Source organism: Ambystoma mexicanum, chromosome 2q (assembly GCF_040938575.1).
Source record: "Ambystoma mexicanum isolate Mex_15411 chromosome 2q, UKY_AmexF1_1, whole genome shotgun sequence".
NCBI classification, from domain to species: domain Eukaryota; kingdom Metazoa; phylum Chordata; class Amphibia; order Caudata; family Ambystomatidae; genus Ambystoma; species Ambystoma mexicanum.
The window spans coordinates 249,854,090-249,879,812 of record NC_090924.1 but is presented as its reverse complement, the minus strand read 5'-3'; the positions used below and the strand labels follow the sequence as shown (position 1 = coordinate 249,879,812).

General features: G+C 46.0%; 1 protein-coding gene across 10 annotated transcripts in view; it reads left to right on the top strand.

Annotated features, from left to right (window-relative positions):
• SUN1 (Sad1 and UNC84 domain containing 1) overlaps positions 1 to 25,723 on the top strand; it is a 1,235,850-nt gene that overhangs the window by 599,245 nt on the left and 610,882 nt on the right. For all 10 annotated transcript variants that reach the window (XM_069647232.1, XM_069647226.1, XM_069647231.1 and 7 more), the window contains one exon: positions 9,527 to 9,613. In XM_069647232.1, the coding sequence (XP_069503333.1) occupies positions 9,527 to 9,613 (87 nt within the window). The remainder of the gene's footprint in view (positions 1 to 9,526; positions 9,614 to 25,723) is intronic.

Below are 25,723 nucleotides of genomic sequence, written 5' to 3'. Positions count from 1 at the left end.
GTACTGCGTACTGCCTATCTGAGGCATATGTTCTCTACTTATGAAAAAATAATCCAACCTCGTGTGAAGTTTGTGTGGGGATGAGTAGTATGAGTATGCCCTTTCGCCTGGGTGAAGGTCCCGCCAAGCATCAATCAGATCAAGTTCCTTGGTCATGACATTCAGGGATGAGGTGGCGACGGGGAAGCCATTTGCCGGTGGATAAGACCTATCTAATTCAGGATTGTGGACACAGTTGAAATCGCCTCCCCACAAGAAGAAGCTGTCCCGGTATTGTGACATCTGGGTGCTAAGTACTCTTAGGTGGGCTGGGATGTTATTGGGGAAGTATGAGTTTACTATACATATTTCTCTTTGTTCAACAGTTCCCCAAATGATCAGATATCTACCTTCTGGGTCTTTCACCATCCTGTGTAGGAGAAATGGTACCTGAACCAGATGAACCCTCCTCTGGCGAATTTTGAGTAAGGGGCTCCGTAGCCTTGCCCCCCCCCCCAGTGTTCCCTGAGCTTCTCGTCGGCTTCAGCGGTACAGTGAGTCTCTTGTAGGAGGGCGATGTCCACTCTCTTTCTGTATAGGTAGGATTTAATCCTGTTCCTACGGAGGTAGGTGCCCAGGCCTCTTACGTTCCAAGTCAGTAGTCTAATGTGCGTAGCCATCTCGGTTTCGTAAAACGCTTAGGGATCCCCCTTTTCTAACAGCAGTGCAGATGGCGACATCTGGTGTCATCGATTCGGCACTGTTTTGCAAGGTCCAGCCCATCTTGGCCCTCAAGCAAGCCCTCCATCCCGCCAGTTGTGTTATTGCCTTCGGAGATTTACCAACTCGAACAACTTCTATCCCATGGAATGGATGAACAAAAAAGAATAACAGTAAACTGCCCCCCGCAGTCGATACAAACACTCGACGCTCGGGGGCCCCCGGGCCTTCCAGTCCTCTCCAGATCTTCCGGCTCGGGTGGTGTGCAGGCATTTTACCTGCACCGCTTCGGTTGGGGTGTGTCTTCGCCAGTTTTGCAAGTGGCCCTTCGAGCTCCTGCCCGATTGCATCGCCTTCCTGGTGTGGCGGTGCAGTTCATTCCGAGGTTGTAATCATGGTTGATATGCCGTTTAACTTGTCGTGTGGTCTTTGACCTTGCCCAGGTGTATATTGCTTCTCGCCGTTCCTTCCGCATCCTCTGCCAGGTTGTTTTGTTCGAGCCATAGGTTTGCCGCCTCCGGGGTTTCCAGAAAGATTGCCTTCCCATTGTGAAGCACCTTGAGTCTCGCTGGATATAGCAGCATGTATTTAAGGTTGAGTTTCCTTAGAGTGGCCTTTATTGGTATGAAAGAATTTCTTGCTCGTTGTACCACAGGGGTGTAGTCGGGGTACATGACTATTGACGCCCCGCCCCTTCTGATCTCGCCGCCTTCCTCAATATGGCCTCCCGATCCCTAAAATTTAGGATTTTTGCTATAATTGGTTTCGGATGTGATCCGGGGGTGGGCGCTTTTGAAGGGATCGGTGAGCTCTCTCCACGGAAAAACCTTGGGTGAGTTTGCCTGCCCTGATTTCTTGCAGGAACAACGATTCAATGTATTCGGTGGGGTCAGGGCCCTCTGAATCTTCCGGTATCCCTAGTATCCGGACATTGTTGCGGCGGGCTCGGCCTTCCGCATCTTCTGAGCGTGTTTCCAGTCGAGCTACTGTAGATTCCAGCTCTTTGACCTTTGCTTTGAGTTCCTGTGTGGCCTCCACATTGTCCTGCAGGGAGGCTTCCGCTGTGACCATCCTGTCGGTTAGATTTCGCGCATCTTGTCTCATCAATTGAATGTCCGATTTTATTTCACCAATCTTGTCTTCCATGGATGTTCTCAGAGCTGCTATCGCCTGTAGGATTTGGGAGTCCCGAGGATCTATTGCCTGAGTCGGAAGTTCTTCGGCAGAACTTGTCTGACTGAGGTGAAGGAATCCATTGTGATGAGTTTGGGTTTTTGTCTTGGAGGCGACATTCTTTTTAAGGAGGGTTTCAGGAGGGATGCTGTGTGACGTCAACTGAAGGCTCTTGGTCGGCGTGAAGTAACCTCGGAACCCCGTGGGTCGCCCTTTCACCAGGGCTTATGGGTTATTACCGAGGGTAGTCCGCCCTTTCGGTGCTGTGCAGCTTTCCCCAATTAGGTGTGCATCATTCATGCAGGAGGTGGGGGAGTGTTCGCAGGAGTAAAGCCCCTCTTGGCCGTTGGTGCGGGGTGTTAATCCGTGCTGGGGCCAGGTCCTCCTGTTCTATGCGAGTTTCTGTCCTCCGGCTGCACTGTCTGGGTAGATCGTGTGATGGGCCCTGCCCCGGGGCACATAGGATTGCGTTGTGTTTTTGGCTAGAACCGGGTATCACGGGGAACTCCTGTCCCGTAGGGTCGTCTGCACCAGATTGTGTGGTCGCCGCCCGCGGGGCCCACCGGCATCTGCCAAAGTTCAGTGGTGGTCTGGATTGGCCGGGACAGAGCACCGCGGGCCGAACCGTCCGCCGAGGATGATTTTCCACCAGCTGCCGGGTCCCAAGAAGGGGCCTGGTGTCCCCAGAGGGTTTTGTGCGGCGCTCCTAGTTTGCCCATGGGCCTGCCGCAGCCCGGGCCTCCAGCCTCCGTCTCCGCCCTCCCCTCCCCTCCTCACCTCACAGTGGTGGTGTGCACTGGGCGGCAGATGCCCCACGATGAGCTCGGCGCAGGGATGGGGGGTGCCCGTGTCCGAGCGCCGACGGCGGCACCGGTGGTCAGCGACTCTGTGTCTCCCCAAGTTGTCTGTCACTCCTCGTGAGCGGGATCAAGGCGTCGAAGCGCCGCAGACCGAATTGTCCGCTGAGGATGAGTGTATCCCGGCGGCGGGGTCCTCCACAAAGGAGCTTGGAGTTTGTGCGTCGCCCCTCGCGGCACTCGCTGTTCACCTAGGGGCCTGCGACGGCCCGGGCCCCCAGCCGCTGCCTGGCGGCAGGTGCCCTGCGGTAGTCTCGGCAGCACCGACAGTAGCGCGGGTGGTCAGCAGCTCTGTACCCACCGGTTGTCGGGCACTCCCCCTCCGCGGGCTCAAGACAGAGTCGCGGCCGCCATCTTGGATTCCCGGGGGCTGGAGCACGGAGGTCGCGTTTTAAGTATTGTCGGCTCCGTTTTTTACAAATGTCACCTTTAAGTGGTGCAGGATCGGATGAGGCAGCTGGGCATATAAATATTTCCGCCCTTGGAACAGATTGGAAACTCTTTCAAGGATCGGTCTCAGGATCGGGGCAGGAGCTCGAGAGAAGTGCGTCCTCACTCCATGGATCTAGGCCACGCCCCCACCCTCACGTTTCGAGTGATATCCCCTTACACATTTTATGAGTTCTTGCTTTTATCAGTCATGTGATTAATGGATGAGTTTGCTTTATGAAATGTATAAAATGCAGTAACCATCCTTATTGATGTGTTTATACAGTTTTATTGATGAATTGCTCGCATTTCTCCTTTATTTTAAAATAGTTCACTATTATGCCACAGCCAGTATCACTGGAAGAGTCGTTTTATTAATTGTCCATTATGATTATGTTGAATTACATGGGGGGTTGGTTTTGTTTTTAGCTAAATTGTTGAACCAATGAATTGTATTTTGTGTACCTGCCGTATAAGTGTCTTGATTGGCTTATATCAATAAAAGCAGAGGCTAATAAAAAATATGTAGGCTGAGAAGCCTTCAAAACATTTCTTAGAATAAAGTTTGGTAACACAAGGTTGCGATTTGCAGTGTGCCCATAAATTCCCACTGATCTGATCCAACAAATCTGCTAGAATGTCTATAATCAGTTTGCAGGTATCCAGAAGACAAAAATGAACATCCAAGTGCATCGCCTTACTGCAAGTAAATGTGCTATAAACCATTTAGCAATGCATGGGTGTGGAAATATGTTCAACAAAGCCATTCTGACCCTCTTTCCCTCCACCCTAGTGGCATCCCCAGGTACTTTACTTATTTCCACTGTTCAGCTTGTAATAGACCCATGCTTTAGCTCAGCTCAGAAAGAAAAGGTGTTTGGCTGGAACTACAAATCCTAGAATACTAAATCTGGTTTACTAAAAATGTAGGAATGGAAACATAATGCAACATGGAGCCATACAGAGTGCTCACCAGAGTAGTTACACAAGTGCCTGTCGCAGCGTCATTTAACAGTGATTAGAGTTCCTCAAAAAGTAAACTCTCTCAACCTTTTTGCTGAGGTGTGTATGCCATGTTTTTCCTAAACATTTGCATTCAAAGAGTATTTCAGCGATTTAACTTTGTATTTTGTGTTAAGACCCTTGAGATTTGAGAGCAAACAATATTCCCAGCCTAGCATTCTGCTGTGTAAGCCCATGCTCTTCTGCTGTGAGAGTCCTCTCTTCTTATTCACATCAGTAGCAGTCCAAGTGTGCTACATCATCCTCCATTTGCAAGGATAATCCTGTTAATTTTGCTTGCATGCTTTCATGCGCACATGCCACTAGTATCATCCATTTTCTATAGAATGATCTCCTCGGGCAAAGCTACCTGCTCTGTTTTTCTTTCTCTGATTTCACCTATGTTTTTGGGGGGGAGGGGGTTTGGCCGACTTGTGTGCCACACCAATATGTGATACGCGAGGCCACCAACTACACTTGCATGAGATCATTTGGGTCCTGCTGTAAACTCTACTAGTAGGAAGTGAAACAGACAGAACACACCCAGCTAAGATGGATTTCCGGGATCTGGACAGATTTTTGGTTATCCTAGTTATGAGAGTGGGATCAGGGGGTCCACAAGGAGTCCACACAGTGAAGCGCACAATTCAGTTTAGACAGGAATTTGTAAAAAGAGAGCGAATATTCTAGGCCTTAAACACACACACTAAAAATGAAACAAGCAGGTGATAATGTCACACAATACCCAATAATAAACATATGTACATTCACAATAGGTTCTTAAAATGCATTAAATGACTTAAATCAACACATGAGGTAAGTAAAGTGATGCATTAAAGATGTAACCAAGCTGCAAGTGATTTTTTTTCTAACGTAAGCAGTATAATCACCAAGAAGAATGGGGCCTTGTGCCCAAATGTCACAGTAGCCACAATGCTTCTCCCCAGAATGTATCTGTAGGAAGCAAGTTACTTCTGCTGGCGATTGTTCAGAAGAAGAGATGCAACAAAGTTACTAGGTAAGTAATGTGTGTTCTCATCTTTCAGCTACTACCCAGGTTCAACGACCAAAACGCAGTGGAATGCAAGATAAAAAGGGACTGGCACCCAATGTGGGGGAGAAAAATGCTCTGCATTTACTTGCCCCATTTCAACCCCCCCGCCCCACTCCTATTTTGCCAGATGACTTGATGGGTCGAGGTGGGATCTCCCACCATGTGTTCCAGAGAGGTGCCAGGAGCTGCAGGTGTAAGGATTCTTCTGGTCCGGTACAGATGCAAGATGCAACCCCTAGTCGATGAAGAAATGCAAGATTCACCAATTCAGGCCTCTTCAGGACACTTCACAGAACAGAGGAAGGCTAGTTTGCGACGCTGACCACTCTGACAGTGAGCTTCCTTCCAGTTGAGGTTGAAGATGTTTCTCGTGGACAGGATAAAAAAAAACTCAAAGGTTGAACCACTCTCGGCGAACCAGTGTCACTAAATTAACCATGAATAGTTTAGGACATGATCCCTTGAGACTGGGAAGCTGAAACTCGCTAGGAAGGCGACTTATACCACCAGCTGGTGATCACCCAAGTTTGGGGTGCAGCCATGGATCGGCAATGTTTCTAGTGAGGTAGCCCATGAGCGAACTGGTCAGTTCACTGGGTGGTCTGAAGGCTGAGGACAGCTGCATCCTCACAAAGGCGTCAAGACTGGTTGGTCCGACCCGTCCAAGTGTTGAAGCACCGTACAGGACCTTCGCAGATCAGTTAGTCCATCAGGGCTTCACTGAGCCTGATGCAGGAAGGGATGCCAGGCCTCTTCAAGGGTCGCCTTTGGATCTTTAGTTGGTTGTTCGTCTACAAGGGATTCTTGGCTCCAACGCTGATCTGAAGAAATGGCTCTAGCAGTAATCTATTTTAAATCCAAAATTCAGTCTGGAAGTAGGTCCATGCCCACTAATGGTAAGGATCTGTGCCATTTAAACATCCAGTAGCTATGCAATCAGGGGCAATTATTGGTTTCATTTATGCCCCACACTTAGACTTAGTGGCACCATGGATGTGGAATGGGACCTGCCAATCCTACCCACTTCCTAAACCACACACAAAGGCATCACTAGCCTGTGAAAGCAGCAGCTTTCCTGTGGCATGTGCATGCCTTTTACATGGGATTTCCTGACCTGGCAAGGTAGGAAGAAGGCCAAACTACAATATGGCCAAAGAACAAGCTACAATCTTGTGGCACAGCCATTTTAGGGCACTAAACTCATTTAGTTGCCATCCACTGTAAATGCGAATGTGCACACTAGAAATAACTCCAATTGTAAAAATAGATCTGCTGCCACCAGCATGTCTTTAGACACATATAAATGTAACCAAAAATCAGAAATGTAAAAGCTAGGGTGAAACAAAGGTATGCCAATTGCACTGCATTGTAAGATGCTGTGTGCAGTGAGAAAGTTATAAAACCTGTAAAAGATGAAAAGGGAAACCTAGTTTCCAAGGCAGGGGAAGTGAAGCTGAAGGCTCTCTTGCGCATATTGCCTGCATGCTGCGCAACCAACAGAGACAACTGGTCAGTCTGTGAACTTCAAATCGAGAAACCAAATGTGGAGAGGTGGTGAACTAGCAGCACGCAGTGCCTTGGGTGGTGAATGCATTTGCGTAGCAGAAGAAGGCCCGAACAGAAGCTGAAAGAAGGAACACTGTGCTGAGACCTCGCAAAGGTGTAATGTTAGGTACAACAACACAGCTGATACCGTGGCCTGTGTCAGACTATGCAGCAACCACAAGGGAACAGAAGAGAAGGAGAAGTGCGAGAATGCTGATGCTGAGAAACCCATCCCCAGGGAGAACCGATTAAGTGCTGTTGCATACAATAAGGTAACATGAGGCAGAGGAAGTCTGGTAGGGGTAAGTAGTCAGTCGCAAAGAGTCCATCAGGAGTAATCTCCCTCGTCCTATTACTTACAAAAAGAATAGCACAGAGAAGTGCATTTGGAAGAGGCCCCTTTAATAGAGTCAATATGAGGGGCGAAAGAACAAAATAAAACCAGCTATCAGACCTGACCTCGTCTGTTGTACTGTTAACCCAAGAGAATCTATATACTACAAGCCAAGGCCATCTAAAGAATCAGAAGTCTTGGGGATACAGGACCCTCATCAGGAGAGCAAACCACATTTCTATTCTGCCTGGAAGGAGTTGATTGAAAGTTGCTACTGGAGTGTTGAAAATACAGTGAAGAACCAGGAGAAGGGAGTCATTCCCCTGGTCCCCTTTTTCTTTTGTGGAATATTTACCAAATAATTTCTATTGGAAAATTTGGATAAGGAAAAACCAGGGGAAGGGTGTCATTCTCCTGGTTAAAGAAATCACAATCTTTAATTTAGTTAGCATGAGTTTTGGTCTTAGGGTTAGTTTAGTTGGTTACTGACAGAGGATGTTGATAACATTTGTACTTTGACGACATCCTGACCGATCAGATGTTTTCATAGGTTGAGGCAGGGCAATTCCCTCATAGAAATGGAGACAATTGGGTGTTTGAGTCTTTAACCCAAATCATGAACCCTCTTTGTCTCCTTCTACACCCTTGCATGTACCTCTGTGCACATCTCCAGGGTCACAATCCTTTTTTTGGTGAACATTTTTCATTCCAAAAAGAAGCGAGCAATAGAGAGAAAAAGAAATGTAATCCAGGCTTTACCATGGCACACGAGGTAAAAAAATGCGTGCCTCAATACCCATTCTGATACCACCTATCCGATCCTTTTGCCATTGATAAACCCAGTAAGGGAAGACCACAATGGGGTAAATGGAAAGTGTGGGACGGAAGAGGAGTCAACAGCACGAAGCCAGACTTTTTCTGTCAACTCACAGAATATGACTTGCATAAATTAGTCTAAAATATATTCCTTTTTTCTCACATGTTATGCTCCTGGAGAGTTATCAATTGGCTCATCTATTCCTGTCCTTTTTTTGTTATGAGGAATTGAACTGTTAATAAATTACATGGTCCAACTTTGGACATGCCTTGCAGTTGGCTATGCTAAAATGTTTCTTTTGTGGGAACATGTTTTTCAGAAATCTAAGATGTGAAGCTTATGGTTGCACTCTTAAGCCAAGCCCCCTCTGTACAGAGCATTTCTGAAAGTTATGGCTGGCGCAGGGGTCCACATCCTGTGACTCACCTGATGTTTAACTACAACTCCCACAATTTTTCACTTTAAATGTTCATGGGTAGAGCTACAGTTGCCAGATTGTTGCATGTCTTGAAGGACACCACAATGTTCTCCTGAGCTTTGCTTTTACCTTAGTTTTACTTCAGGCCATTGAATTCGATTGAAGTGAACCAACATTACAACTCCCAGCAGACAGAAGTGATGAAGAATGGAAAGCCCAGGATTGGGGCATGATGTCTTAATTGAAATTCAGTCATCTGGAAACCCTCGGTAGGGTTGATGAGAGTTGTAGCCAAAAACATATGATTTCAAAATATTGCAGACCCCTGGCTTTGAAGTATTGTCAGTCACGTGGCAGGCTTTCAAGATACCTATGAAGTGTGCTGTTTAAACATCAGGCGGTAACATTTCAAGTTGTAAGTGCTACGCTAGGCAGAAAACCCCACCTGCTCTTTAATTCCCTACATATACACAGCACACCATAGACAATTATCACTCGTCATTGGCTAGTGCAGGGTGCACAATTTGAGCCCTGGTATGCCACGTAGCACTGTCTTATCACAACTTCCTTCGAGTGTATAATCGGTTTGCCGAAGTCAGTCTGTTTCAGACCTAGCCCTCTTCATCCTACTGCAGAACTGCACTATGAAAACTGTAGTGACCCCGCTGGAAAATGTGCTACTGTCCCATTAAATAGATTGCAACTGTCCACGCATGCTGGCACTCCGTGAAATTAATCTAAAGAGTGAATTTACTTTTGTTGAAATGACTGGCTTTACTGCAAAGTGATGTGATAATAGCTGCACTTTTTTCTGCATTCTGTCGTCTTCGAAGAGTAAAGAGGTAGCGGTTTGTCTGCATATTCTGTCCTTTTCCTCTCCCAAAGCTATCGTCAACTTCTAAAACACTGGTCACACACACAATCTGAGAAAATACATGCCACTCTTAACGCTTCAAAAGCTTTTCGCTGGAAAAAAAGCCAGCCCTACAGATGTTGGAAATATTTGTTAAATGAGATTTTAAAGGTTAAGGCTTTAAGAATTAAGAAGTACAGACACAATCCTGCCTCTTTGAGAGTACTAAGGAAATACCTGGAAATATGGTAAAACTGCTGTTGTGACCTAGGACTGAGGGACCAGAATATGTCGTAATCTTGATGCTCAGTGTGTATTTTAATGTCATATATATTTTAATTTTAGGATGAATTCCAGGCTTTCCATAAAAATCATGATGAACGCATTTTGAAGCTTGAAGACATTTTTGCTAAACTCGCCACCAAATCTGAGGTATGGATGTGTAATTTGCTATATGCAGGTTTTGGGCACTAACGGCAAGAAGAGAACTATTGCCATTCCATGTGACGCTATGAGAAGCTTGTCCAATCTTTTTTACATTGCATCCTGAAACTGGTTTTCCTGCAATTTTTATGTGAAAAATATCATGGCTAAAACAGTACTGGGGGGTCTTTTTACATCTGGCGTATGCCAACTTCAGAGACCTGCAGATGCTTTATATTAAGTGAATGTCACCTATTGTCAGTAAAAGAAATGCCTTTTGTATATAAAGTCCTAGAAGATGTTGCTTCATATTAATGAGGTCGTCCTGCCCTGGGAAAATCCGTTTAGTGGCTTTGCACGAAAATGAACAGTCGCTGCATAATTAACTTTTGGATAAACATGGCTTTAAATGTTTCTTGTAGTTCTGCCAAAAAATGAAAATGCTGGCTTATATCAAACTTGTAAGCACCGCTGTCACCAATTACCTCTATAAAGAGCACTTTAAAGAGCATCCAAAGACCATTCTAGCACTGCACCCTACCACAAGGCATGGCAGTATCTGTGGTCAGTCAGGGAGGCTGCATCAACCATTGAGCAGATATCTGATGTAGTGACAACTCTTGCAAAAATCTGGGTGGATTGGTCTGTAAACCAAGCAAAGGCTTGAGAGGCATGGGGTGGGTCAGCAAATCTAAGGCAGCCTTGCATTTTTGAACCTCTACATACTAAAGTTGCAGCATTTCAAGTTTGTTTACTCTGTTTAATAAAGCCCACATTGGGGGGTGTTTTTACCTTAAGTGCCAAGCTGATTGTGCCCTTAATATTGCACTGATTAGAAGTCACTACGAAAGACTCCATTTGTGGCGGAGTACAATGAACATGCTTCGTCAGGCAGTCCCACCTTTGATGTTAGTTTTACCCGGGTCCACTAAAACAAAGGCTTTGTAAGAGCACATTGTTGGGAAACCACCCAAGTCAAAATTGGTAGTGGGCCGCAGGGGAATCATCCAAAAAGTCAGAAAATAAGACTGTATGGCATATTTGCCCGAATTTTCGCTATACGAAAAGCTTGTATAGCCTAAAAACTCAAATATGCCATACGAAACATTACAGTGAAGGGCAGCAGGGATGTCCCCCGCACCCTTCTTTACTGTAATATGAGCGTGGTTGCAGGGGTGTCACTCACAACCCCCGACTCAAAGTATTAAAAAACTGACCTGCAGCGCCGGTTCCCATACATGCAAGTGAAGGGAACCGGCGTCGCAGAGGGATGTTGGAGACGGCGCACACAAGGTGGTGTGCCGCCCACAGGTAAGGAGGGGGTTGGGAGCCAGGGAAAAGCCTGAAATGTTGAGGGGAGAGAAGACCAATTGTCTTTTCTCCCTCGAACATTAAAACCACAGGCTTTCAACCCAAATCCGGCTGCAGGATCATACAAAAGAACAAAACTTAATTCAGCACATAATCATTGTGTTCAGTAGGACAAACTTCCTACTTTGATTTCAAATTAGCATAAAGGATTATCAGATCGTAGTTTACAGGTGGAAACCAGAACTCTGCGTCTATGCCCATAAAACCATACAATTTCAATAAAATGATTAAAGTGGGTTAAATATAAAAACATGAAGTAAACAATTAATTAGATCATTTACCATCTGTTCCCACACAATTGAAATACATAAAATACTTTGATCTGTTATCCCCCCAAAAAATGGGAATGCATAACTTTGTGTAACAATTGATGCTGAATCCAGTGCAACCACCTGGAGGATTTTCCCATAAACTCACTGAATAAAGGGAGCAAATAAAATCCATAATCCAGCAATCAATACACATTGTTTAAAATAATAAAAATGATCTACAAACCAATGCAGTTAAACCTCTGATCTGCGAGATGGAGTGGAAACTCTGCTCCTGCCTCTTGCACCAGCTCCATGCTGCAAATACATCTGCATCTCTGTACACATTGAATTTTCATGCAGATAGTTTAATCTCGGTGGATGCTGCCTTTTTTGTGTTCACATAAAAAAGCCCAGGTAATATCCATAGGGATTCCTTTTAATACCACCCACACAATGCATGTCCATGAAGAGTGGTATTAATGATTGCTTTTCCGAAAGGAAACCTGAGCCTGCCCATATGCCACTGCCCGACATACATCCCTTTGGTAAAACAATACAAATTGCACAGAGAAGGTGTGTCTACAGTCCTCAAGGGAATGCATGGACAATTTAAAGTTAATCCCGTTGTTTCTTTCTATTGGTTAGCATTTTCATGCATTTTTCTTATGATGCATTAAAAAATCATAACCAACACGAAAAAGGTTTTTAATCACCCTTAGAAAAAGTATATCAAATATACATTTGCTATTCTAATTTAAAAGTAGATAATTTTACCAAAAACACTTTTTTTCCTGGTGTTCGCTTAATGTCGTGGCTTGTCGGGAAAGGCAAAACGCCCCTTTGCATGGTGGGAATTTTCTGTCTTTGCCAGCCCAAAATGGTATTGCGGATCTTTCTGGTTATGGTACACTAAGGTTCTTGCGTCTCTCAGTGCAGACTGGGCTCTGGTAAAAATGATCTTACTGTCTTAATGTTTTTCTATTATGCCATGCTTTGTGACGCTTACTTGCTGTCCCTGCACTTCCTGCCCAATCCCTTTCGATTTTCTGTTTGCTTGATTTTCTTAATTCACAGTGATAATTTGTACAACACATTTATTTAAAGGAATATTATTACGTGATACCCTAGTTTTTTTGTCTATCAACTTCTAGCTTCCCACTTATGGTCTATCCCTTTGAAAGCTTCTGTATCATATTTTTGAGGTTTCCCGATGTGAGGCTTTTTTTGGTTTATTTTTATGGCGTTTGTCCTCATGGTCTGCAGTTTTTTCTAAAAACCTCAAGGGGGTTTTGGGAGAAAAAAGCAGCCCGGTCTTCCAACAAGACGACATGGTAAGTGTCCCTTTCGAACCAGCCATTGACAGACTGAGAAGCAGGAGGTAAGTGACATCTTTGTACAGTGTGTGAGATGGGGTGGAGACTTGATGAGTGTGTGGGTAGTGAAGTATGTCTGAGAGAATTGCTTGGAGAAAATACATCTTAAATGTTTACTTGTGAGAAGAAATTGCACTGGTTATGGATTCTGAAGAGTATACAGGTTATAGCAAGCAATATTGCACTGGGTTTCTCTGGTGTACATGTTTTTACTGAATAGACATTGGAATTCCAGAGTAGACTATTTTTAATCTTGACTAAATGTTTCATAGTTTTCTTTGCAATCATGACAAGTACAAGTTAAGGATATACAAAGTGAACTATTCATTTGTTGGGGTTTGCCATCTGTAAATGTAACCTAGATATAAAGAGGGGATAGACCTACAGAGGTTGGGTTTGCTGCAATGAAGTAGGCTGCAGGAAAGGTTGCTCTATTTCACCTGGAGAAAGCTGGGGCACCGTGAAATGGGATGTGCTGTGTGTGATGCTGGAAATGCATTGGAGGCACAGGGCCTCAGTATCCTTGTCCTGCTTTTTATCGTGTGTTCTGTCGTGTTTTCCGAGCAGGAGTTCATGTGGGACTCCTGGCGGTGCAGCTCTCTTTTGGTTTGGTGAACAGACCCATGGGATACCCTTATGGCACCCATGGAGAGGGGTACAACCCTGTGCCCCTAGTGTATGTTTTTGGGCACCTGTGTGTGACCCACAGAGCAAGGTACTGGCTGGTGGCAGCTCCATGCTGAAATGACTGGTGCCCTGAGCATCCTCCATTTTAGGATGCCCAGGCCCTGTCATTGGAATCGGTAGATTCCTGATGGAGACAAAATGGCCCCCATGGCTCTTGCCTTCCATCACCTGTTACCCTGATCTTCCCGAAGTCCCGGGAATCCCTGCCTCTGTCCCTTCCCCCTGACTGGCTGTTGGGTGGAAGTTCTGTATATGGTTGTGTGGGGAAGTGCCGACCAGACTGGCTGGAGCCTTCTCAATGACCGTATGTTGTGGGTACGCCTGTGGGTGGGACCTGGGTGAATGGAGTGTGTGATGAATATACATTCTATGTTGTGACTGTCTAGTATCTGGTGTTTGACACAATGGTTGAGACAGCCCTGCCCGAAACCGGTATGAATGCAGCTTGGAGTGTTGAATGGCTCGTTACACATAACTTGTTGCGAGTGTCTGGAGAGAAGTGAAGTGAATGGCCTGAATACCTTGTGTACCTGATTGGTTGCCTGCCTGCATGAATGCCCGTAGTCGTGATTGGATGCTTGAGTGCGACCAAGCGGAATGAATGGGAGATCAACAGTATATCTGGGGACCTCTCACTGCTAGGAATCGTGTTCAGAAGCTGAAGTCCACTAGGATGAGTAACTGGAGTGAAGCTTAACCTTGAGCCCTGCTGGACGAGAAGAATTGTTGTTGCTCTTCTTCGCAATCTGAAAGCTGCTGTGCTTCAAAGACTGACTCAGAGAGGACCTGGTAAGGCACCCTCTTCCCGAGCTATGAGGGACCATTGTGCACAGCTGATCTTTGCCTAAGCTCCCTGCTAGACAGACCTTCGACAGGCTGCCGACCCGATACGGGGACTGCTGCGGAACTCTAAGGAGAAGCGCCCAGACTGTTGTCCGCCGCTGTCGCCGACCGGAGCCCCCGTGCTCCCGTTGCCTAAGAAACTTCCATGATCCAAGGATGCTCTCGTCCGCATCGTCGCCGCTGTATCCTACTGGAGAAGGCCTGACCGTTGACGCACTGAGGAGCATCCATTGATGGGTTTCCCGCCACCCAAAGACCACAAAGACGCCGACGACTCGACGCCCTTGCTGGGCCACAGTTCAACTCTTTGCGGTCCAGAACTATCGACACTGAGGTGCCCTGCACACCTCTTCCTGGCAGGACGTTTACGCTTCCCTGTCAACGAGCACCGCTAGGAACGACGCGGCCACTTCACTGTCGTAGCTCGACCTGTTCTCTGTCGGACGTTCGGCGACCCGTGACTCCTGCCTGAAAAGGAGGACACTCAAGAAGGGTTGTCGATTTTCCCGACACGGAACGCTACAACACCAAGGTGCTTTGGGGTTGCAGAACTATTGGGAAGTCTAAGGGTGAACAATATATGGACCTGGCTTGTATCTTTCTTCTACACGTTGCCCAGGTGGGGGGGGGGGATCTCCACACAGAGCTGTGTTTAACGGTAGTTACCAGTATTCTGCCTATTGCTCAACCATCCTGCTTTCCTTCCTCTCTCTACTGCTGGTTTCCTCTTTATTTTGATCTGTGTGTCATTCTGACCGTATGCACTTTAATAAGATCGAGTAACGTTAGTGGTACCACTTTAGAACTGTATATATTTGCCATTGTTGATTTTCGGAGCACAAAGTAAGTTATCGTGTATATGACTTCGAATATTAATTATATAAAGACTGTGTTTTAACCGATGGTGTGTGGACATTCCTTCGTGGGGGCTTGGGGACTACACTGTACTTAACAACCAGCTCGCATCACCTCCCGAGAAGCTAGGCCTTGATTGCTCGTCCATTGCTACCGTAATAGAGAATCTTGGCAGGGGTCTCTGTGCCTCCCCTCTACCGTATAGATAGCGGAAGTGCAGACCCCCCCTCCGGTCTTTACACTGAGGAAAGGAACTCATAAACTTGTGACTGTTATGATGAATTTTTAAACTGGTTTTGTGACTGTCTGGTGCCTGATCCTGTCCCAAAACCTACAGAGGACAGTGCAGCCCAGAAAAGCCCAGTCATGCAACCAGAGACATGAGCTACCTGGAAGTAGTTGGATATGGGAGCTCCCATTCCCTTTCTGAGCATGAGGTTGTCACTGTCGAGGGATGGGGGGAGGGGCATAACAACAGATATATTGGTAATTTTTTTAGTAGGTCTGCCATACCTGCCAAAATACCCCTCAGACCAGCTCGATAAACCAGTCGAAGACCTCTGGGCACGTTTTCACAATGTTTTGACACATTCGGAATATCTGGAGTCTTTGAGAGCTCTGCTGTCTCCCGTTGCCCAAAGGGTGTTGGGCGGCACGGAAGACATGAGAGCAGGCATACAAACACAAAAACTGCAATAGAGAAGCTGTACCTCAAGCTGCTCCAACAGGGTTCCCTGCATGCATGTACCTGCAACAAAAGCAAAACCCAAGATGGAAGAACCAAATCTCGCATGAAGGTAGGATCATGATGTGAAACTGAAAACCGGTAAACCAGAGTTGCTGTAGGAGGACAGGACTTGCCTCCCTTATCAAAGATGGCCACCAGTGCCTTCAAAGGTCAGTTTTCATGAAGACCACAACAGCTGTAGCAAACAAGAGAGTTTGGAGGTGCGGCCGATCTGGCTGCTCCACACAAAAGGAGCACGTGCCCATCCAGTCAGAAGCTGTATTGGAGCATGCCATACTAAGAGATGTGTATACAATTTTGTTAGACCCAGCCGAGAAGACGGCAGTCAGTCAAAGGAGGCGGACCAACCAGTACTGCCAGGAGGGAGCAGGAAATCTGAGGTGCTGGAATAGATTGTCTTAAACCTTGGGAACCTGGAAAGCTGAAAACCATGAGAACCCTTGAGAAGCTTGCAGACCTAATATGTTCCTGGCCCTCCGACACCACGCTGCCACATCTGGGATTACTGAAGTGAGCTGGCCCTGGTATCCCAGGGTGAGCTGAGCCCTTTATTACTCTGTTAAGAATTGAGCACTACCACAGGAAAGAAAAAAATAAGTGAACCAGACACTTTCATCTTGGTTGAATTACAAATTGTGGGCTGTGTGCGTTGTCCATGTGACTGTCTGGGTTGGGTGCAATGTCTCGGACTCTTTGGGTCAAGATGTATGCTGAACGCTATAACCCACTGCATTTTTTTTTTTTAGAGTAGTTATGAAGGAAACCAGTATCCTATTAAGACCTGTGACCTATTATAGGTTGGACCCTCGGATCCACCAGTGCCCTTTTATTTAGCCAATTCAAAGTTAGAAACCTCCTGCACCTTGTTTCCATAGTTCTTTCTCTGTATCCCCCTCCTGCTTAGACTATAAGGATTAAGAAACCTACTAGTGGTCATATGAGCAGGATAAGATGGAATCGCCCTGATTCAGGTATTTGGCCCCTAACCATAGCGTTTTAAGAATCCATACACCTTTTAGGGTAACTCATCCTGACACCTTTGTACTTTCTCTGTTCTAAGAGAGAAACATCTTTTGAGGAATCCACCTCACAGACAAGACCATGACAGGTCTCAGTTCTGTTGGTACACACCTTAGCCTCGATAAGAGGAACCTCGGAACAGAGTCTGGTCTTTATAGCTGCCCTGAGAGGGGCCTTGAACCGTGGTTCGGTACAGAAAGCCTCAACGATGGCCTCAGGGCGCACCCCACTGTTTGTATGGGAAGCTACAGACGAGGAGACCTCAGAGCGAGCGTACCCAATGCCTCAGCACGACTGGGCTGGCTATTAGCACCTGATTGGTGAACCTCGGATCGTGATCCGGTATCGGCAGGCCCCTCGCGGGAACCCTCGGAGAAGACCCTGGTACGCCTATTAGGCCTGCAAGGCACCTCATGAGAAACCCTGGTAGCAGAGTTTTTGAAGCCCCCCCCCCCCCGGAAAGAGTCCCCTGGCCGGGGTGCCCTGAAAAGTAAGGAACTTATCGGGCGTCTCTTTCCGTCGATGAAGAGTTGAAAATGCAATGGAGGAACTCTCTGGAAGATCTCCTCCAACCTACGAAGACGACATTGAAGTGCCCGGATCGACTGGGAGTCGCAGTAGAAACATGAGTCCCAACAGTGATACGGTCCCAGACACTCCAAACAGAGACTGGGAATCCGCCCTAGCCGAAGCGACGTTCGCAAGAGGAACAAGCGACAAATCCCAAACGATCTGGCATAGACGGAGGACAATGTGACTGTAGAACCAGAGCGGGAGAGAAGGATAACGGGAAAAGAAAAAGGTCTTCCCGGTGATGCAAGTGCGTCCAGCCCCGACCGCAAAGAGAAAAGGACTGAACGGCGATGCGCGGGGCAGAGCTAAGGAGGGCAGGGTTACGGCCACATGCGGTACCCCGCGTAAAAAGAGGACGACACATTTTTCAATTTGATGCTTTTTTACAAAAAGTGCTCCGGTCCCGTCCCACAGGATGGAATGTCCCAAAGGATGGTTTGTCCCAAAAAATATGGAGGAAAGGGTCATGACGTAGGAGTAAGGAGCTACTAAGTAACCCCCAGCACTCCACATGCTGTGTGCTGGACCTACACAGAGAAAAGATAAGTAAAGTCAATTTCATTTTACTATTCTTGGGAACAGTTGAGGGCCTATGTTACACTACCCCTTAACCATAATCCTATTTAGGGTTTCTTCCTTGGCTGCGTCCCACATGAATAAGTATGCCGATGCTTTCAGCAGACGGTTTTAGTTTGCATTAACTGGCCCTCCAAAAATACTGAAAGCTCTAGACATTTATACATTTAAAGGGGTGAAACCACCAAGAATACCTTTTAATTGCCTCTGCGTGTGGAACGGCCACCATACACCAGCTGTGACAGTGCCAGAGATCTGTCCGGTTCGATTGGGGGGGGGTAAGGAACCTCTCAGCCTAGGGTGGCAGGCCTGCCAGGGTTGATGCCAGTGGTGGGGTATGGGAGAAAGGGGGGGCCCCAGTCCCTAACCCAAACCCCTTGTGCCTGGTTGCATAACAGTACCATTGTCTATCACCCCATGTCTGCACATCCCCATTCTGGCCTTTCTTTCTCTTTGGCTTGTAGAATCTACACCTTCAGCATCCATGCATCCAGCCAGCACTCTGAGAGAATGAGCTGAGTGAACACAAGGAAGAACAAGCCACACAGCAGCCTGAACAACACAAGCCCCGAACGCATCCGGCCTAGTTCTGAAGCTTAAGGCAAAGCCACCCACCCAGAGCCAATGACCCCCCAGTACAGTACCAGCATCATTCAGGGTGCAGAGTTTCTGGCTGTGTCACAAATGCTCATCTGTAGGGGAGCTGCAGAGTGGCACTGTCACCATGTCCGCAACCTTAAACCACCAGGAGACATTCATACGAACTGGAACATTAACCGGGTGCCATTGCTGGAGACCGGGGGTGTCCCATGATTGAAAAAGGGTCAGGGCGTAAGCCCCTTTTGAATATTTGCACAATTATTACTACTCCCCCGGGAAAAGGGCAGTCAGCTGTTGGCCCAGCAGAGGATGATAGCTAATGGAGGAAGGAAGAGATAAAGGGGAGCACAGGAAGGTGTGGGTTGTTCTGGTGATGTCAAGGAAGGAGCAGGGGGTCTAAAAAAAAAAAACATGCGCAGTAAGGACGGATTTGAGGAGCATGGAGTAAAATTGTTGGAGTGTACAATGTGAGGAATTGGTCGGTGGGAGAGAGTCGTACTGGAATGCGATTGTGTATGAAAGGTGAGCTAGTGAGATTAATAGGGGGAGAGTAGAGAGTGAAAGAACGGTGCCTGGGTAAGTGAAAGGAGGGTGACTGAAGGAGAATGTGTGGAGAGGAGAGAGCAGTAGTGGAGGGCGCAGTTGCAGCGTGGAGGGCGCATTTGCAGCGTGGAGGGCGCAGTTGCGGCATGGGGTGGAGTACGGTGTATGGTGGAGGCAAGACCGTGGAGGGTGGAATATTGGAGGGACTGAAAAAGGAAGTGCCAGAGGGAGACGAGATGGTGGGTGGAGGTTGAGGGAGGTTAGTGGGAGGAGATGAGGGAGAGTGACAGCTAGAGAGCAGCTGAATAGTTGGATGTGTAAGGATAAGATAGATTTGTGGTCTAAGTGTCGGAAAGGCACAAAATCCTTAGCCCAAGTCATCTTGGGGATTTTAGAGTAGGGACTGCCTTGATTGTTATTTGGAGATCGTGTTCTGCCTTTAGTCCGCCACCCTGCCAGAAGATTTTCGATGGAAGTGGTTACTGGTCTCTAGTGACCATCCCAGATGCCTGGTATAGGGAGTGTACGACCATCTGTAGACGAGACAGAGACGCAGCCTTTGGAGAGCACCTTGACTACTATAGCTATATAAACCCTTGATCTGTCTTCGAAGTGTGTACTTGAGGCCATCTGCGACACTGCCTGATGCAGCAATTTATTGTTACCTCAAAGTCATGGGAATTAACCTGCCATCCAGCAAACCTAATATGAATTCAGGTAGCCTACCCACACAGGCATGGACTTGAATAACAGCCGTTCCCAACCCATAACCAATTAACTCCTCATTGTCCCCTTTTCTGCTTCCTGTTCCACTACGTCTACCAACCCACTAAGGACCGTCCAGCAGCATGTCAGCCACTCCTATATTGCTCACAATAGGCTCACCAGTATTTTAGTCCCTCGTCCCATCACGTTGCATGGCCACACCTACCTATGTTTAAAATAAATGTTGTTAGTTTGCAATATTGCATAACCACTTTTGGCACATAATGCATTACGAAATCCCCATGTTCATCTTGCCTAGTATCTCATCAGCGCACAGACAATCTGTTTTAATCAAACCGTCCGCGTTCACAACACTTCTCTCCCTGTGCTCCCACAAGTCCCACACTTGCAGAAACTGTTGCAAATGCTACCAAACTGCACAAGTCTGCTATACAAAGTCTCTCATTATTACTAGTCTACTGTAGAAATGGGTACATCTATACTTAAGATCACAAACTAAACACAAGAGTTGTTTAATGATAATGTTACTTTATAAACAGCAACGGCTGTAAGGAGTTTGCTACTTTAAAAGAAATCCTGGGATGTAACAAGCCAGGAGTTTCTTGTGCACTTATAAATTCACTTCATCTAAATAATCTACCCGGATTTGGCATTTTCAGTAGCTGTTTGGCCATATTATGAAAACCCGTTTGAATGAGAACTTAAGCAAATGAGAATGGAGGCAAAGAATTGCAAGAGATGAGTCAACGGAAGAATGGAAATATGAAAATGAATGAGCTGAAAAATAATGGCTGGCTGGATGGAGATGAAAGTAAGGACTGAGATGAGATGGGAGAAAGACCAGATGTAGACGGAATAAGTGATGCAAGCAAGGAGGAAAGAAAGAACATAAGTAGGTTGATCAGATGAGAGAAAACCCAAAAGGACATGGAGAATGATAGACATTAACCAAATGAAGAAAGGTAGGCAAGAGTGCATAAAAAAGGAGGCAGACGAGGTGACGGAGAACGAAAGGAGGAGGCCATCAGATAAAGGAATGATGGAGGTGAGTGGCGGGGGAATGTAGATCTCTAGAAGGTCTACTTTAACTACTTTGAAACTTGAAGATATGGATTACAATATTGGCATCACACATTTTGTTCAACCAGGGATCTTGGACACATGATTTGCATGCACTTTAACACTGCCCAAATTTAGAAGGGTTTCAAAGTTATTTGCTACTGTGTACATTAAGTACACTGGCCTAACTTATAATTCTTCCATGTAAAGTGGTCAGTGTCTTTTTTCCAAGTACTTTTTGATTAGTGCACTTTGCTTATTGCTGATTTTACCAATAAAGGAATGCTCTTCAAAAGATGCATTCTGCTGGTTTGCTTCAGTTGCTATACACGTAACTTTTTAAGTCCTGCTCACTGAAAGTTAATCAGTGACCAAAACCTTAATGTTTGCAACTCATCTATTCACGATCTGGTAACTGTCTGCAGTAAAACTGAGGGCTTTCCTCATTGTCAAGGACATCCACAGTACCAACAGCAGACAAATGTGAAGATGCGCTTCAATCGTATTATGTTCAGAGTTATTACAGAAAATGGGGGCTCGGTGTATCAAGGCTTTTATGTTCTATGCCAGAAATTGCACCACAACTTTGCTTATTCGTTTGTCACAAATTTTAAGCAGAGAAAAGTAGATGGTATACATCCTTGAATATTGGTAGAATGGGCTGGGAACCAGGCTATTCTGACTGGAAACTTTCCACATCTCCAAACAGAGGCAAGTACTAAAATTAAACCTCTGGTGCACGGCCCAGATGGCCTTTCCAATAATATTTTGAAAAATTCACCAAAAACATGGGCAGACATACCAACACAGTTTTAACAAGCAATCTCTCCCTACTCCCCCATAAATAATACAGACCAGCCCCCTTCTAGACACACATAGTAAAATCTATACATCATTCAAATTTAAAAACTCATGAAATGGGTTATAGTCTTCTAGATTTGAGCAGCATCAAACGGTATTCAGGAGACGTATCGTTCCTCAATTGAATGGATATGTTGTCTCTTTTAAGAGGTGAGCCTGGTCTAAGCACTCTAAGAAGATCTTCCTAAAACAGTAACTACTCATAGAGGCTTGAGCCAAGTGCCTTCTCACCCTCTGTCTGTTCAATTTCAACATATCTGGCCTAAGTAATAGATTTGTTGAAATTATTACCTTTCCGCTAGACTCGGAAATCTGGCCAGTAAATGGCTTGGCTTTGCCGATTACATTGTACTCTTTGATCTTGCTTGTCTAGAGCCAACAATTCCTTTAACGCCCGTGTACAAGAAAACAAGATGTAGATGAACCTCTCCAAAACAAATATAATTTGATTCTCCAGTTCAAATAAAATAGCCAAGTTTAATTGGGCGTTCAAAGGGATTTAGTTGGAGGTGGCTACCCACTTAACATAATTTGGAGTTTGGAGATGTTTAACAAACCAAATCTGTCTTTAGTCTTACTTTTTCTAAAGGAAAATGTCTCTTCTCATCCCAAATGAGGCACCTAAAGAATACGTTCTGCCACTTTGCTCTGGTCCCATTACTCAAATTTTACAATGGAAAGATAATCCTGAGCATTACTTAAGGTCTGGAGATTTAGTATGTGGATGAATAGGAAACTCCCCACTGTAGAGATAATATTATGAAGGAAAGTTTTATTATTGCCCAATTTTGTCCCAGCTCCAGTGATTAGAAAAAAGCTTGGTTTAACCTCTTTAAGAGCACGTGTACAATGTAACTTTTACTTGTATACTAAAGCATCCTAGTTCCTCCTATTAATACTATCTATACAGTTTTAGAGAACTGTATGGAGCTAGGAGAACATTTTGTTCTTAAAGATCTACCTGGTAGGTGTAATTGTCTTTTATTCCATTTGGGCACTGACTGCGACCACCCATCTGCTGTTAAGTTAAAACTTTGGGCGTCACACTGGATACACACTAGCATCTCTCCTATTCAGGGTGATGGTTTTTAGGACAAACCACTTAAGGTCTCGGTCTGTGTTTTTTTTTTTTTTTATTATTATTTTTTTACTGTAATGGTCTATACGTGGTTTGTCCACAACCCTGTGCCTAATGCAGGAGCGGTGTTCCGAGATCTGTTGTTTGACTGGTCTTGTAACGCTTACCTGATTCCCGTAGAGGCGCCGGTCTTGACTGGGCGTATACCGTATCTTCAAAGGTGATGTGTAACACACGGCTGGCTCTTTGGGCTGGACCTCTGTGCACTGTATGTCTGACTCGAAGGGTAAGATGTCTGCAGATAGAAAATATGGGATTAATGAACTGGGTTATTGAATGTCTCTCTCTTCTTCCCTTTCTCTTCTCCTGTAGAACCCCAAAGGTTAACGCTCTCACCTTAGGTAAGTGAACGCCGTGCTCTCCATCTGCCTCGGGGCAGGGTGCTGTAACCAGTTTCTTCACTGTATAAGGGGAGCAGGCCTCTTGACTTCAGAGGACTGCTGTCCGTCGTTTACTGCACGAACGGTAAGTTTCGAGTAATTCTAATGTCTTTAAAAGTCTTTAGTAATGATGTCTCTTGTTTTGCAGGGTTCCGGCGATGGCGGATGACGGGCTGAAGTGAGCTGAAGATGGAGCCCGTGTGATGAATAGAAGCGCCTGGAAGCACGTAAGTAAGCGCTTGTTGCCTGCTTCACGATGCGCTCTAACTGTCTTTTTATTTTGCAGATACAAGTTCGGAGCGGCTGCAGGGTGCCGGAATACCCACTGGGTTAGATGTGGATAGGAGTAATGGCACGTGAGTATTAAAGTTCCCCAATGTCTTTAAACGCACCTTGTTTTGTCTTTCAGATGCGGGATGCAGCGCCGAAGGTCTCCGGAGCGCACGAAGAGTAGGTAAGCCTTTATCTTTCAGATGCCGGAATGCAGCGCGAAGCGTTGTTGACAGCCGATGGACCAGGTAAGTGAAGCGCTGTCACTGAAGACCGTAATGCTAACCTGTTCTTTCTTGTCTTTATAGGTGTTGCTGAAGACTGGATTCAGGATGGTAAGCCTTTTTCCTTAGGCCCAGGATCAGATGCAGAAGACACGATGAGCGTTCTGCTGCAGAGGATGCAGAATAACGCAAAGCAAGATTCATCCATCGGGTGTGGTTTAAATAGCCTCCTGTAGTGCTTAGGTGTCTCCTTCCACAGCCACGCCTAGGTAAGAAAAGAGTTCCTGCTTTCCAGAAGAGTTCCAGTGTTCTGAACCTAGGGAGTGGCTCCTGCCCCACCCAACAGGAAAAGTAGTTCCAAACAGAAGAGGATCAGAGGCTCAACTGGCAGGCAAGTAAGCAGCATGGTCTGCTGCAGGTAAATCCACCCAAGCATTATGAGCCCGGCGCTTCCAGCGCTGGGACTGGGCATATTTATGAGCCTGGTGCCACTGGCACCAAAAGGTCCCAATTGGGACTGGTTGGCACTCGGAACCTGGGTTATGGATCTGCTTCCAAGGGAGTTGGGAAAACCCTGACCTTTTGGAAGCAGAGATCATGACAGGTCTGTTCGCCTTCCCTACATACAGTAAACTACACAGGCATTGGATGACACATCACCATCCTGCTATTGCAACTGGTGTGCGTGTTAAGATTCCAGTGTATATTTCCATGATGGAAGGAATGTTTGGTTTCAGTAAATTGACATGCCACACACATTCCACATTTGTGATGTCCTTGAACAGGTGGTAAACCAAATGTTCTCTCCAGCGATAGTTGCACCCTAGGATCTTGATGTGTGGACTGGATGTTCTCCCGGGTTTTGGTTTTTCTTGAATGCCAAGAACTTTTTTTTTTAGACAATATGCCAGTGTTTTTTATGAGATGCCAGTGCTTGTTTATGGTATTCTTCATGATGTTCCTGATAGGGTTGAATGTGGTAACCCAAACCAATCTCTGTAGAGGTTTCTTCACTTTGGGCATCACAGACCTCCCTCTAGGTATTGGCTGCCTGCTTGCCGGTATGTCCCACTGCTTTCTTCGGATACCCCCTCTATGGAAGTCTGTGTTGTAGACGCTCTCAATATTTCTTGAAGGAATCCTGATCCGTACAGTTTCTACGGATCCCCATGAATTGTCCATACGGGAGATTTTGCTTCAGACCCGCCGGGTGGTAGCTCGTGAAATGTAACAAATTATTTCGATCTGTTTTTTTGCTGAGTTTTGAAACCAAAGCCAGATTTATATATATGTAGATCTAAAAAATCTATGGCTTGGTGATCACAATTCATGATAAATTTGATGTGTCCATCACACAGGTTAAGCCAAGAGAGGAACGCCTTCAATTGGTCCTCTGAGCCCATCCATATTAAAAGGATGTCATCAATGTACATTCGCCAAATCTGAATGAAGGGCGTGTATGTAGTTGGCAATGTCTAGTGCAAAAGTGGCACCCATACTCGCACCTTTGATTTGTTTGAACAGTTTATATCCTCCTCTGGGTCTGTATCAGCCCTTTGTGTGTTTTGAAGATGGCCGCTGGGCTAGTAGAGGATTGCCATGACTGCGCTCAATAACAAACAAGCTGAGAACTCGGCGAGGCACACAGTCTGAACGCAGTTGCAGGGGTTTGACTGCTCCCGGCGAGGTAATTTTGATCATGGGGGCCCTTAGATCCCCCTAGACACGGATCGGGTGACCTTTTGGGACCCACAGGTAGGGGCTTGACATACACCCACTCTCGTGGTGCGAGGGTCCCACTCTGAGCGACATTTGGGAATTTAATATACATTTTTTGTGATTCACACGTCTAGTGGGGTGCAGAAATCCGAGGCTGAGCACAATTGGTCACATGAGATCCCCACGTGGCCCTGCAACTATTTTTTTTCCACCACACACGCATATTGTTTGTTTTCAGGGGCCCATATCCCTGGACGCTCACACCTTTTTGTGTACCATTAGGTGACTCCATTTTGAGGGGA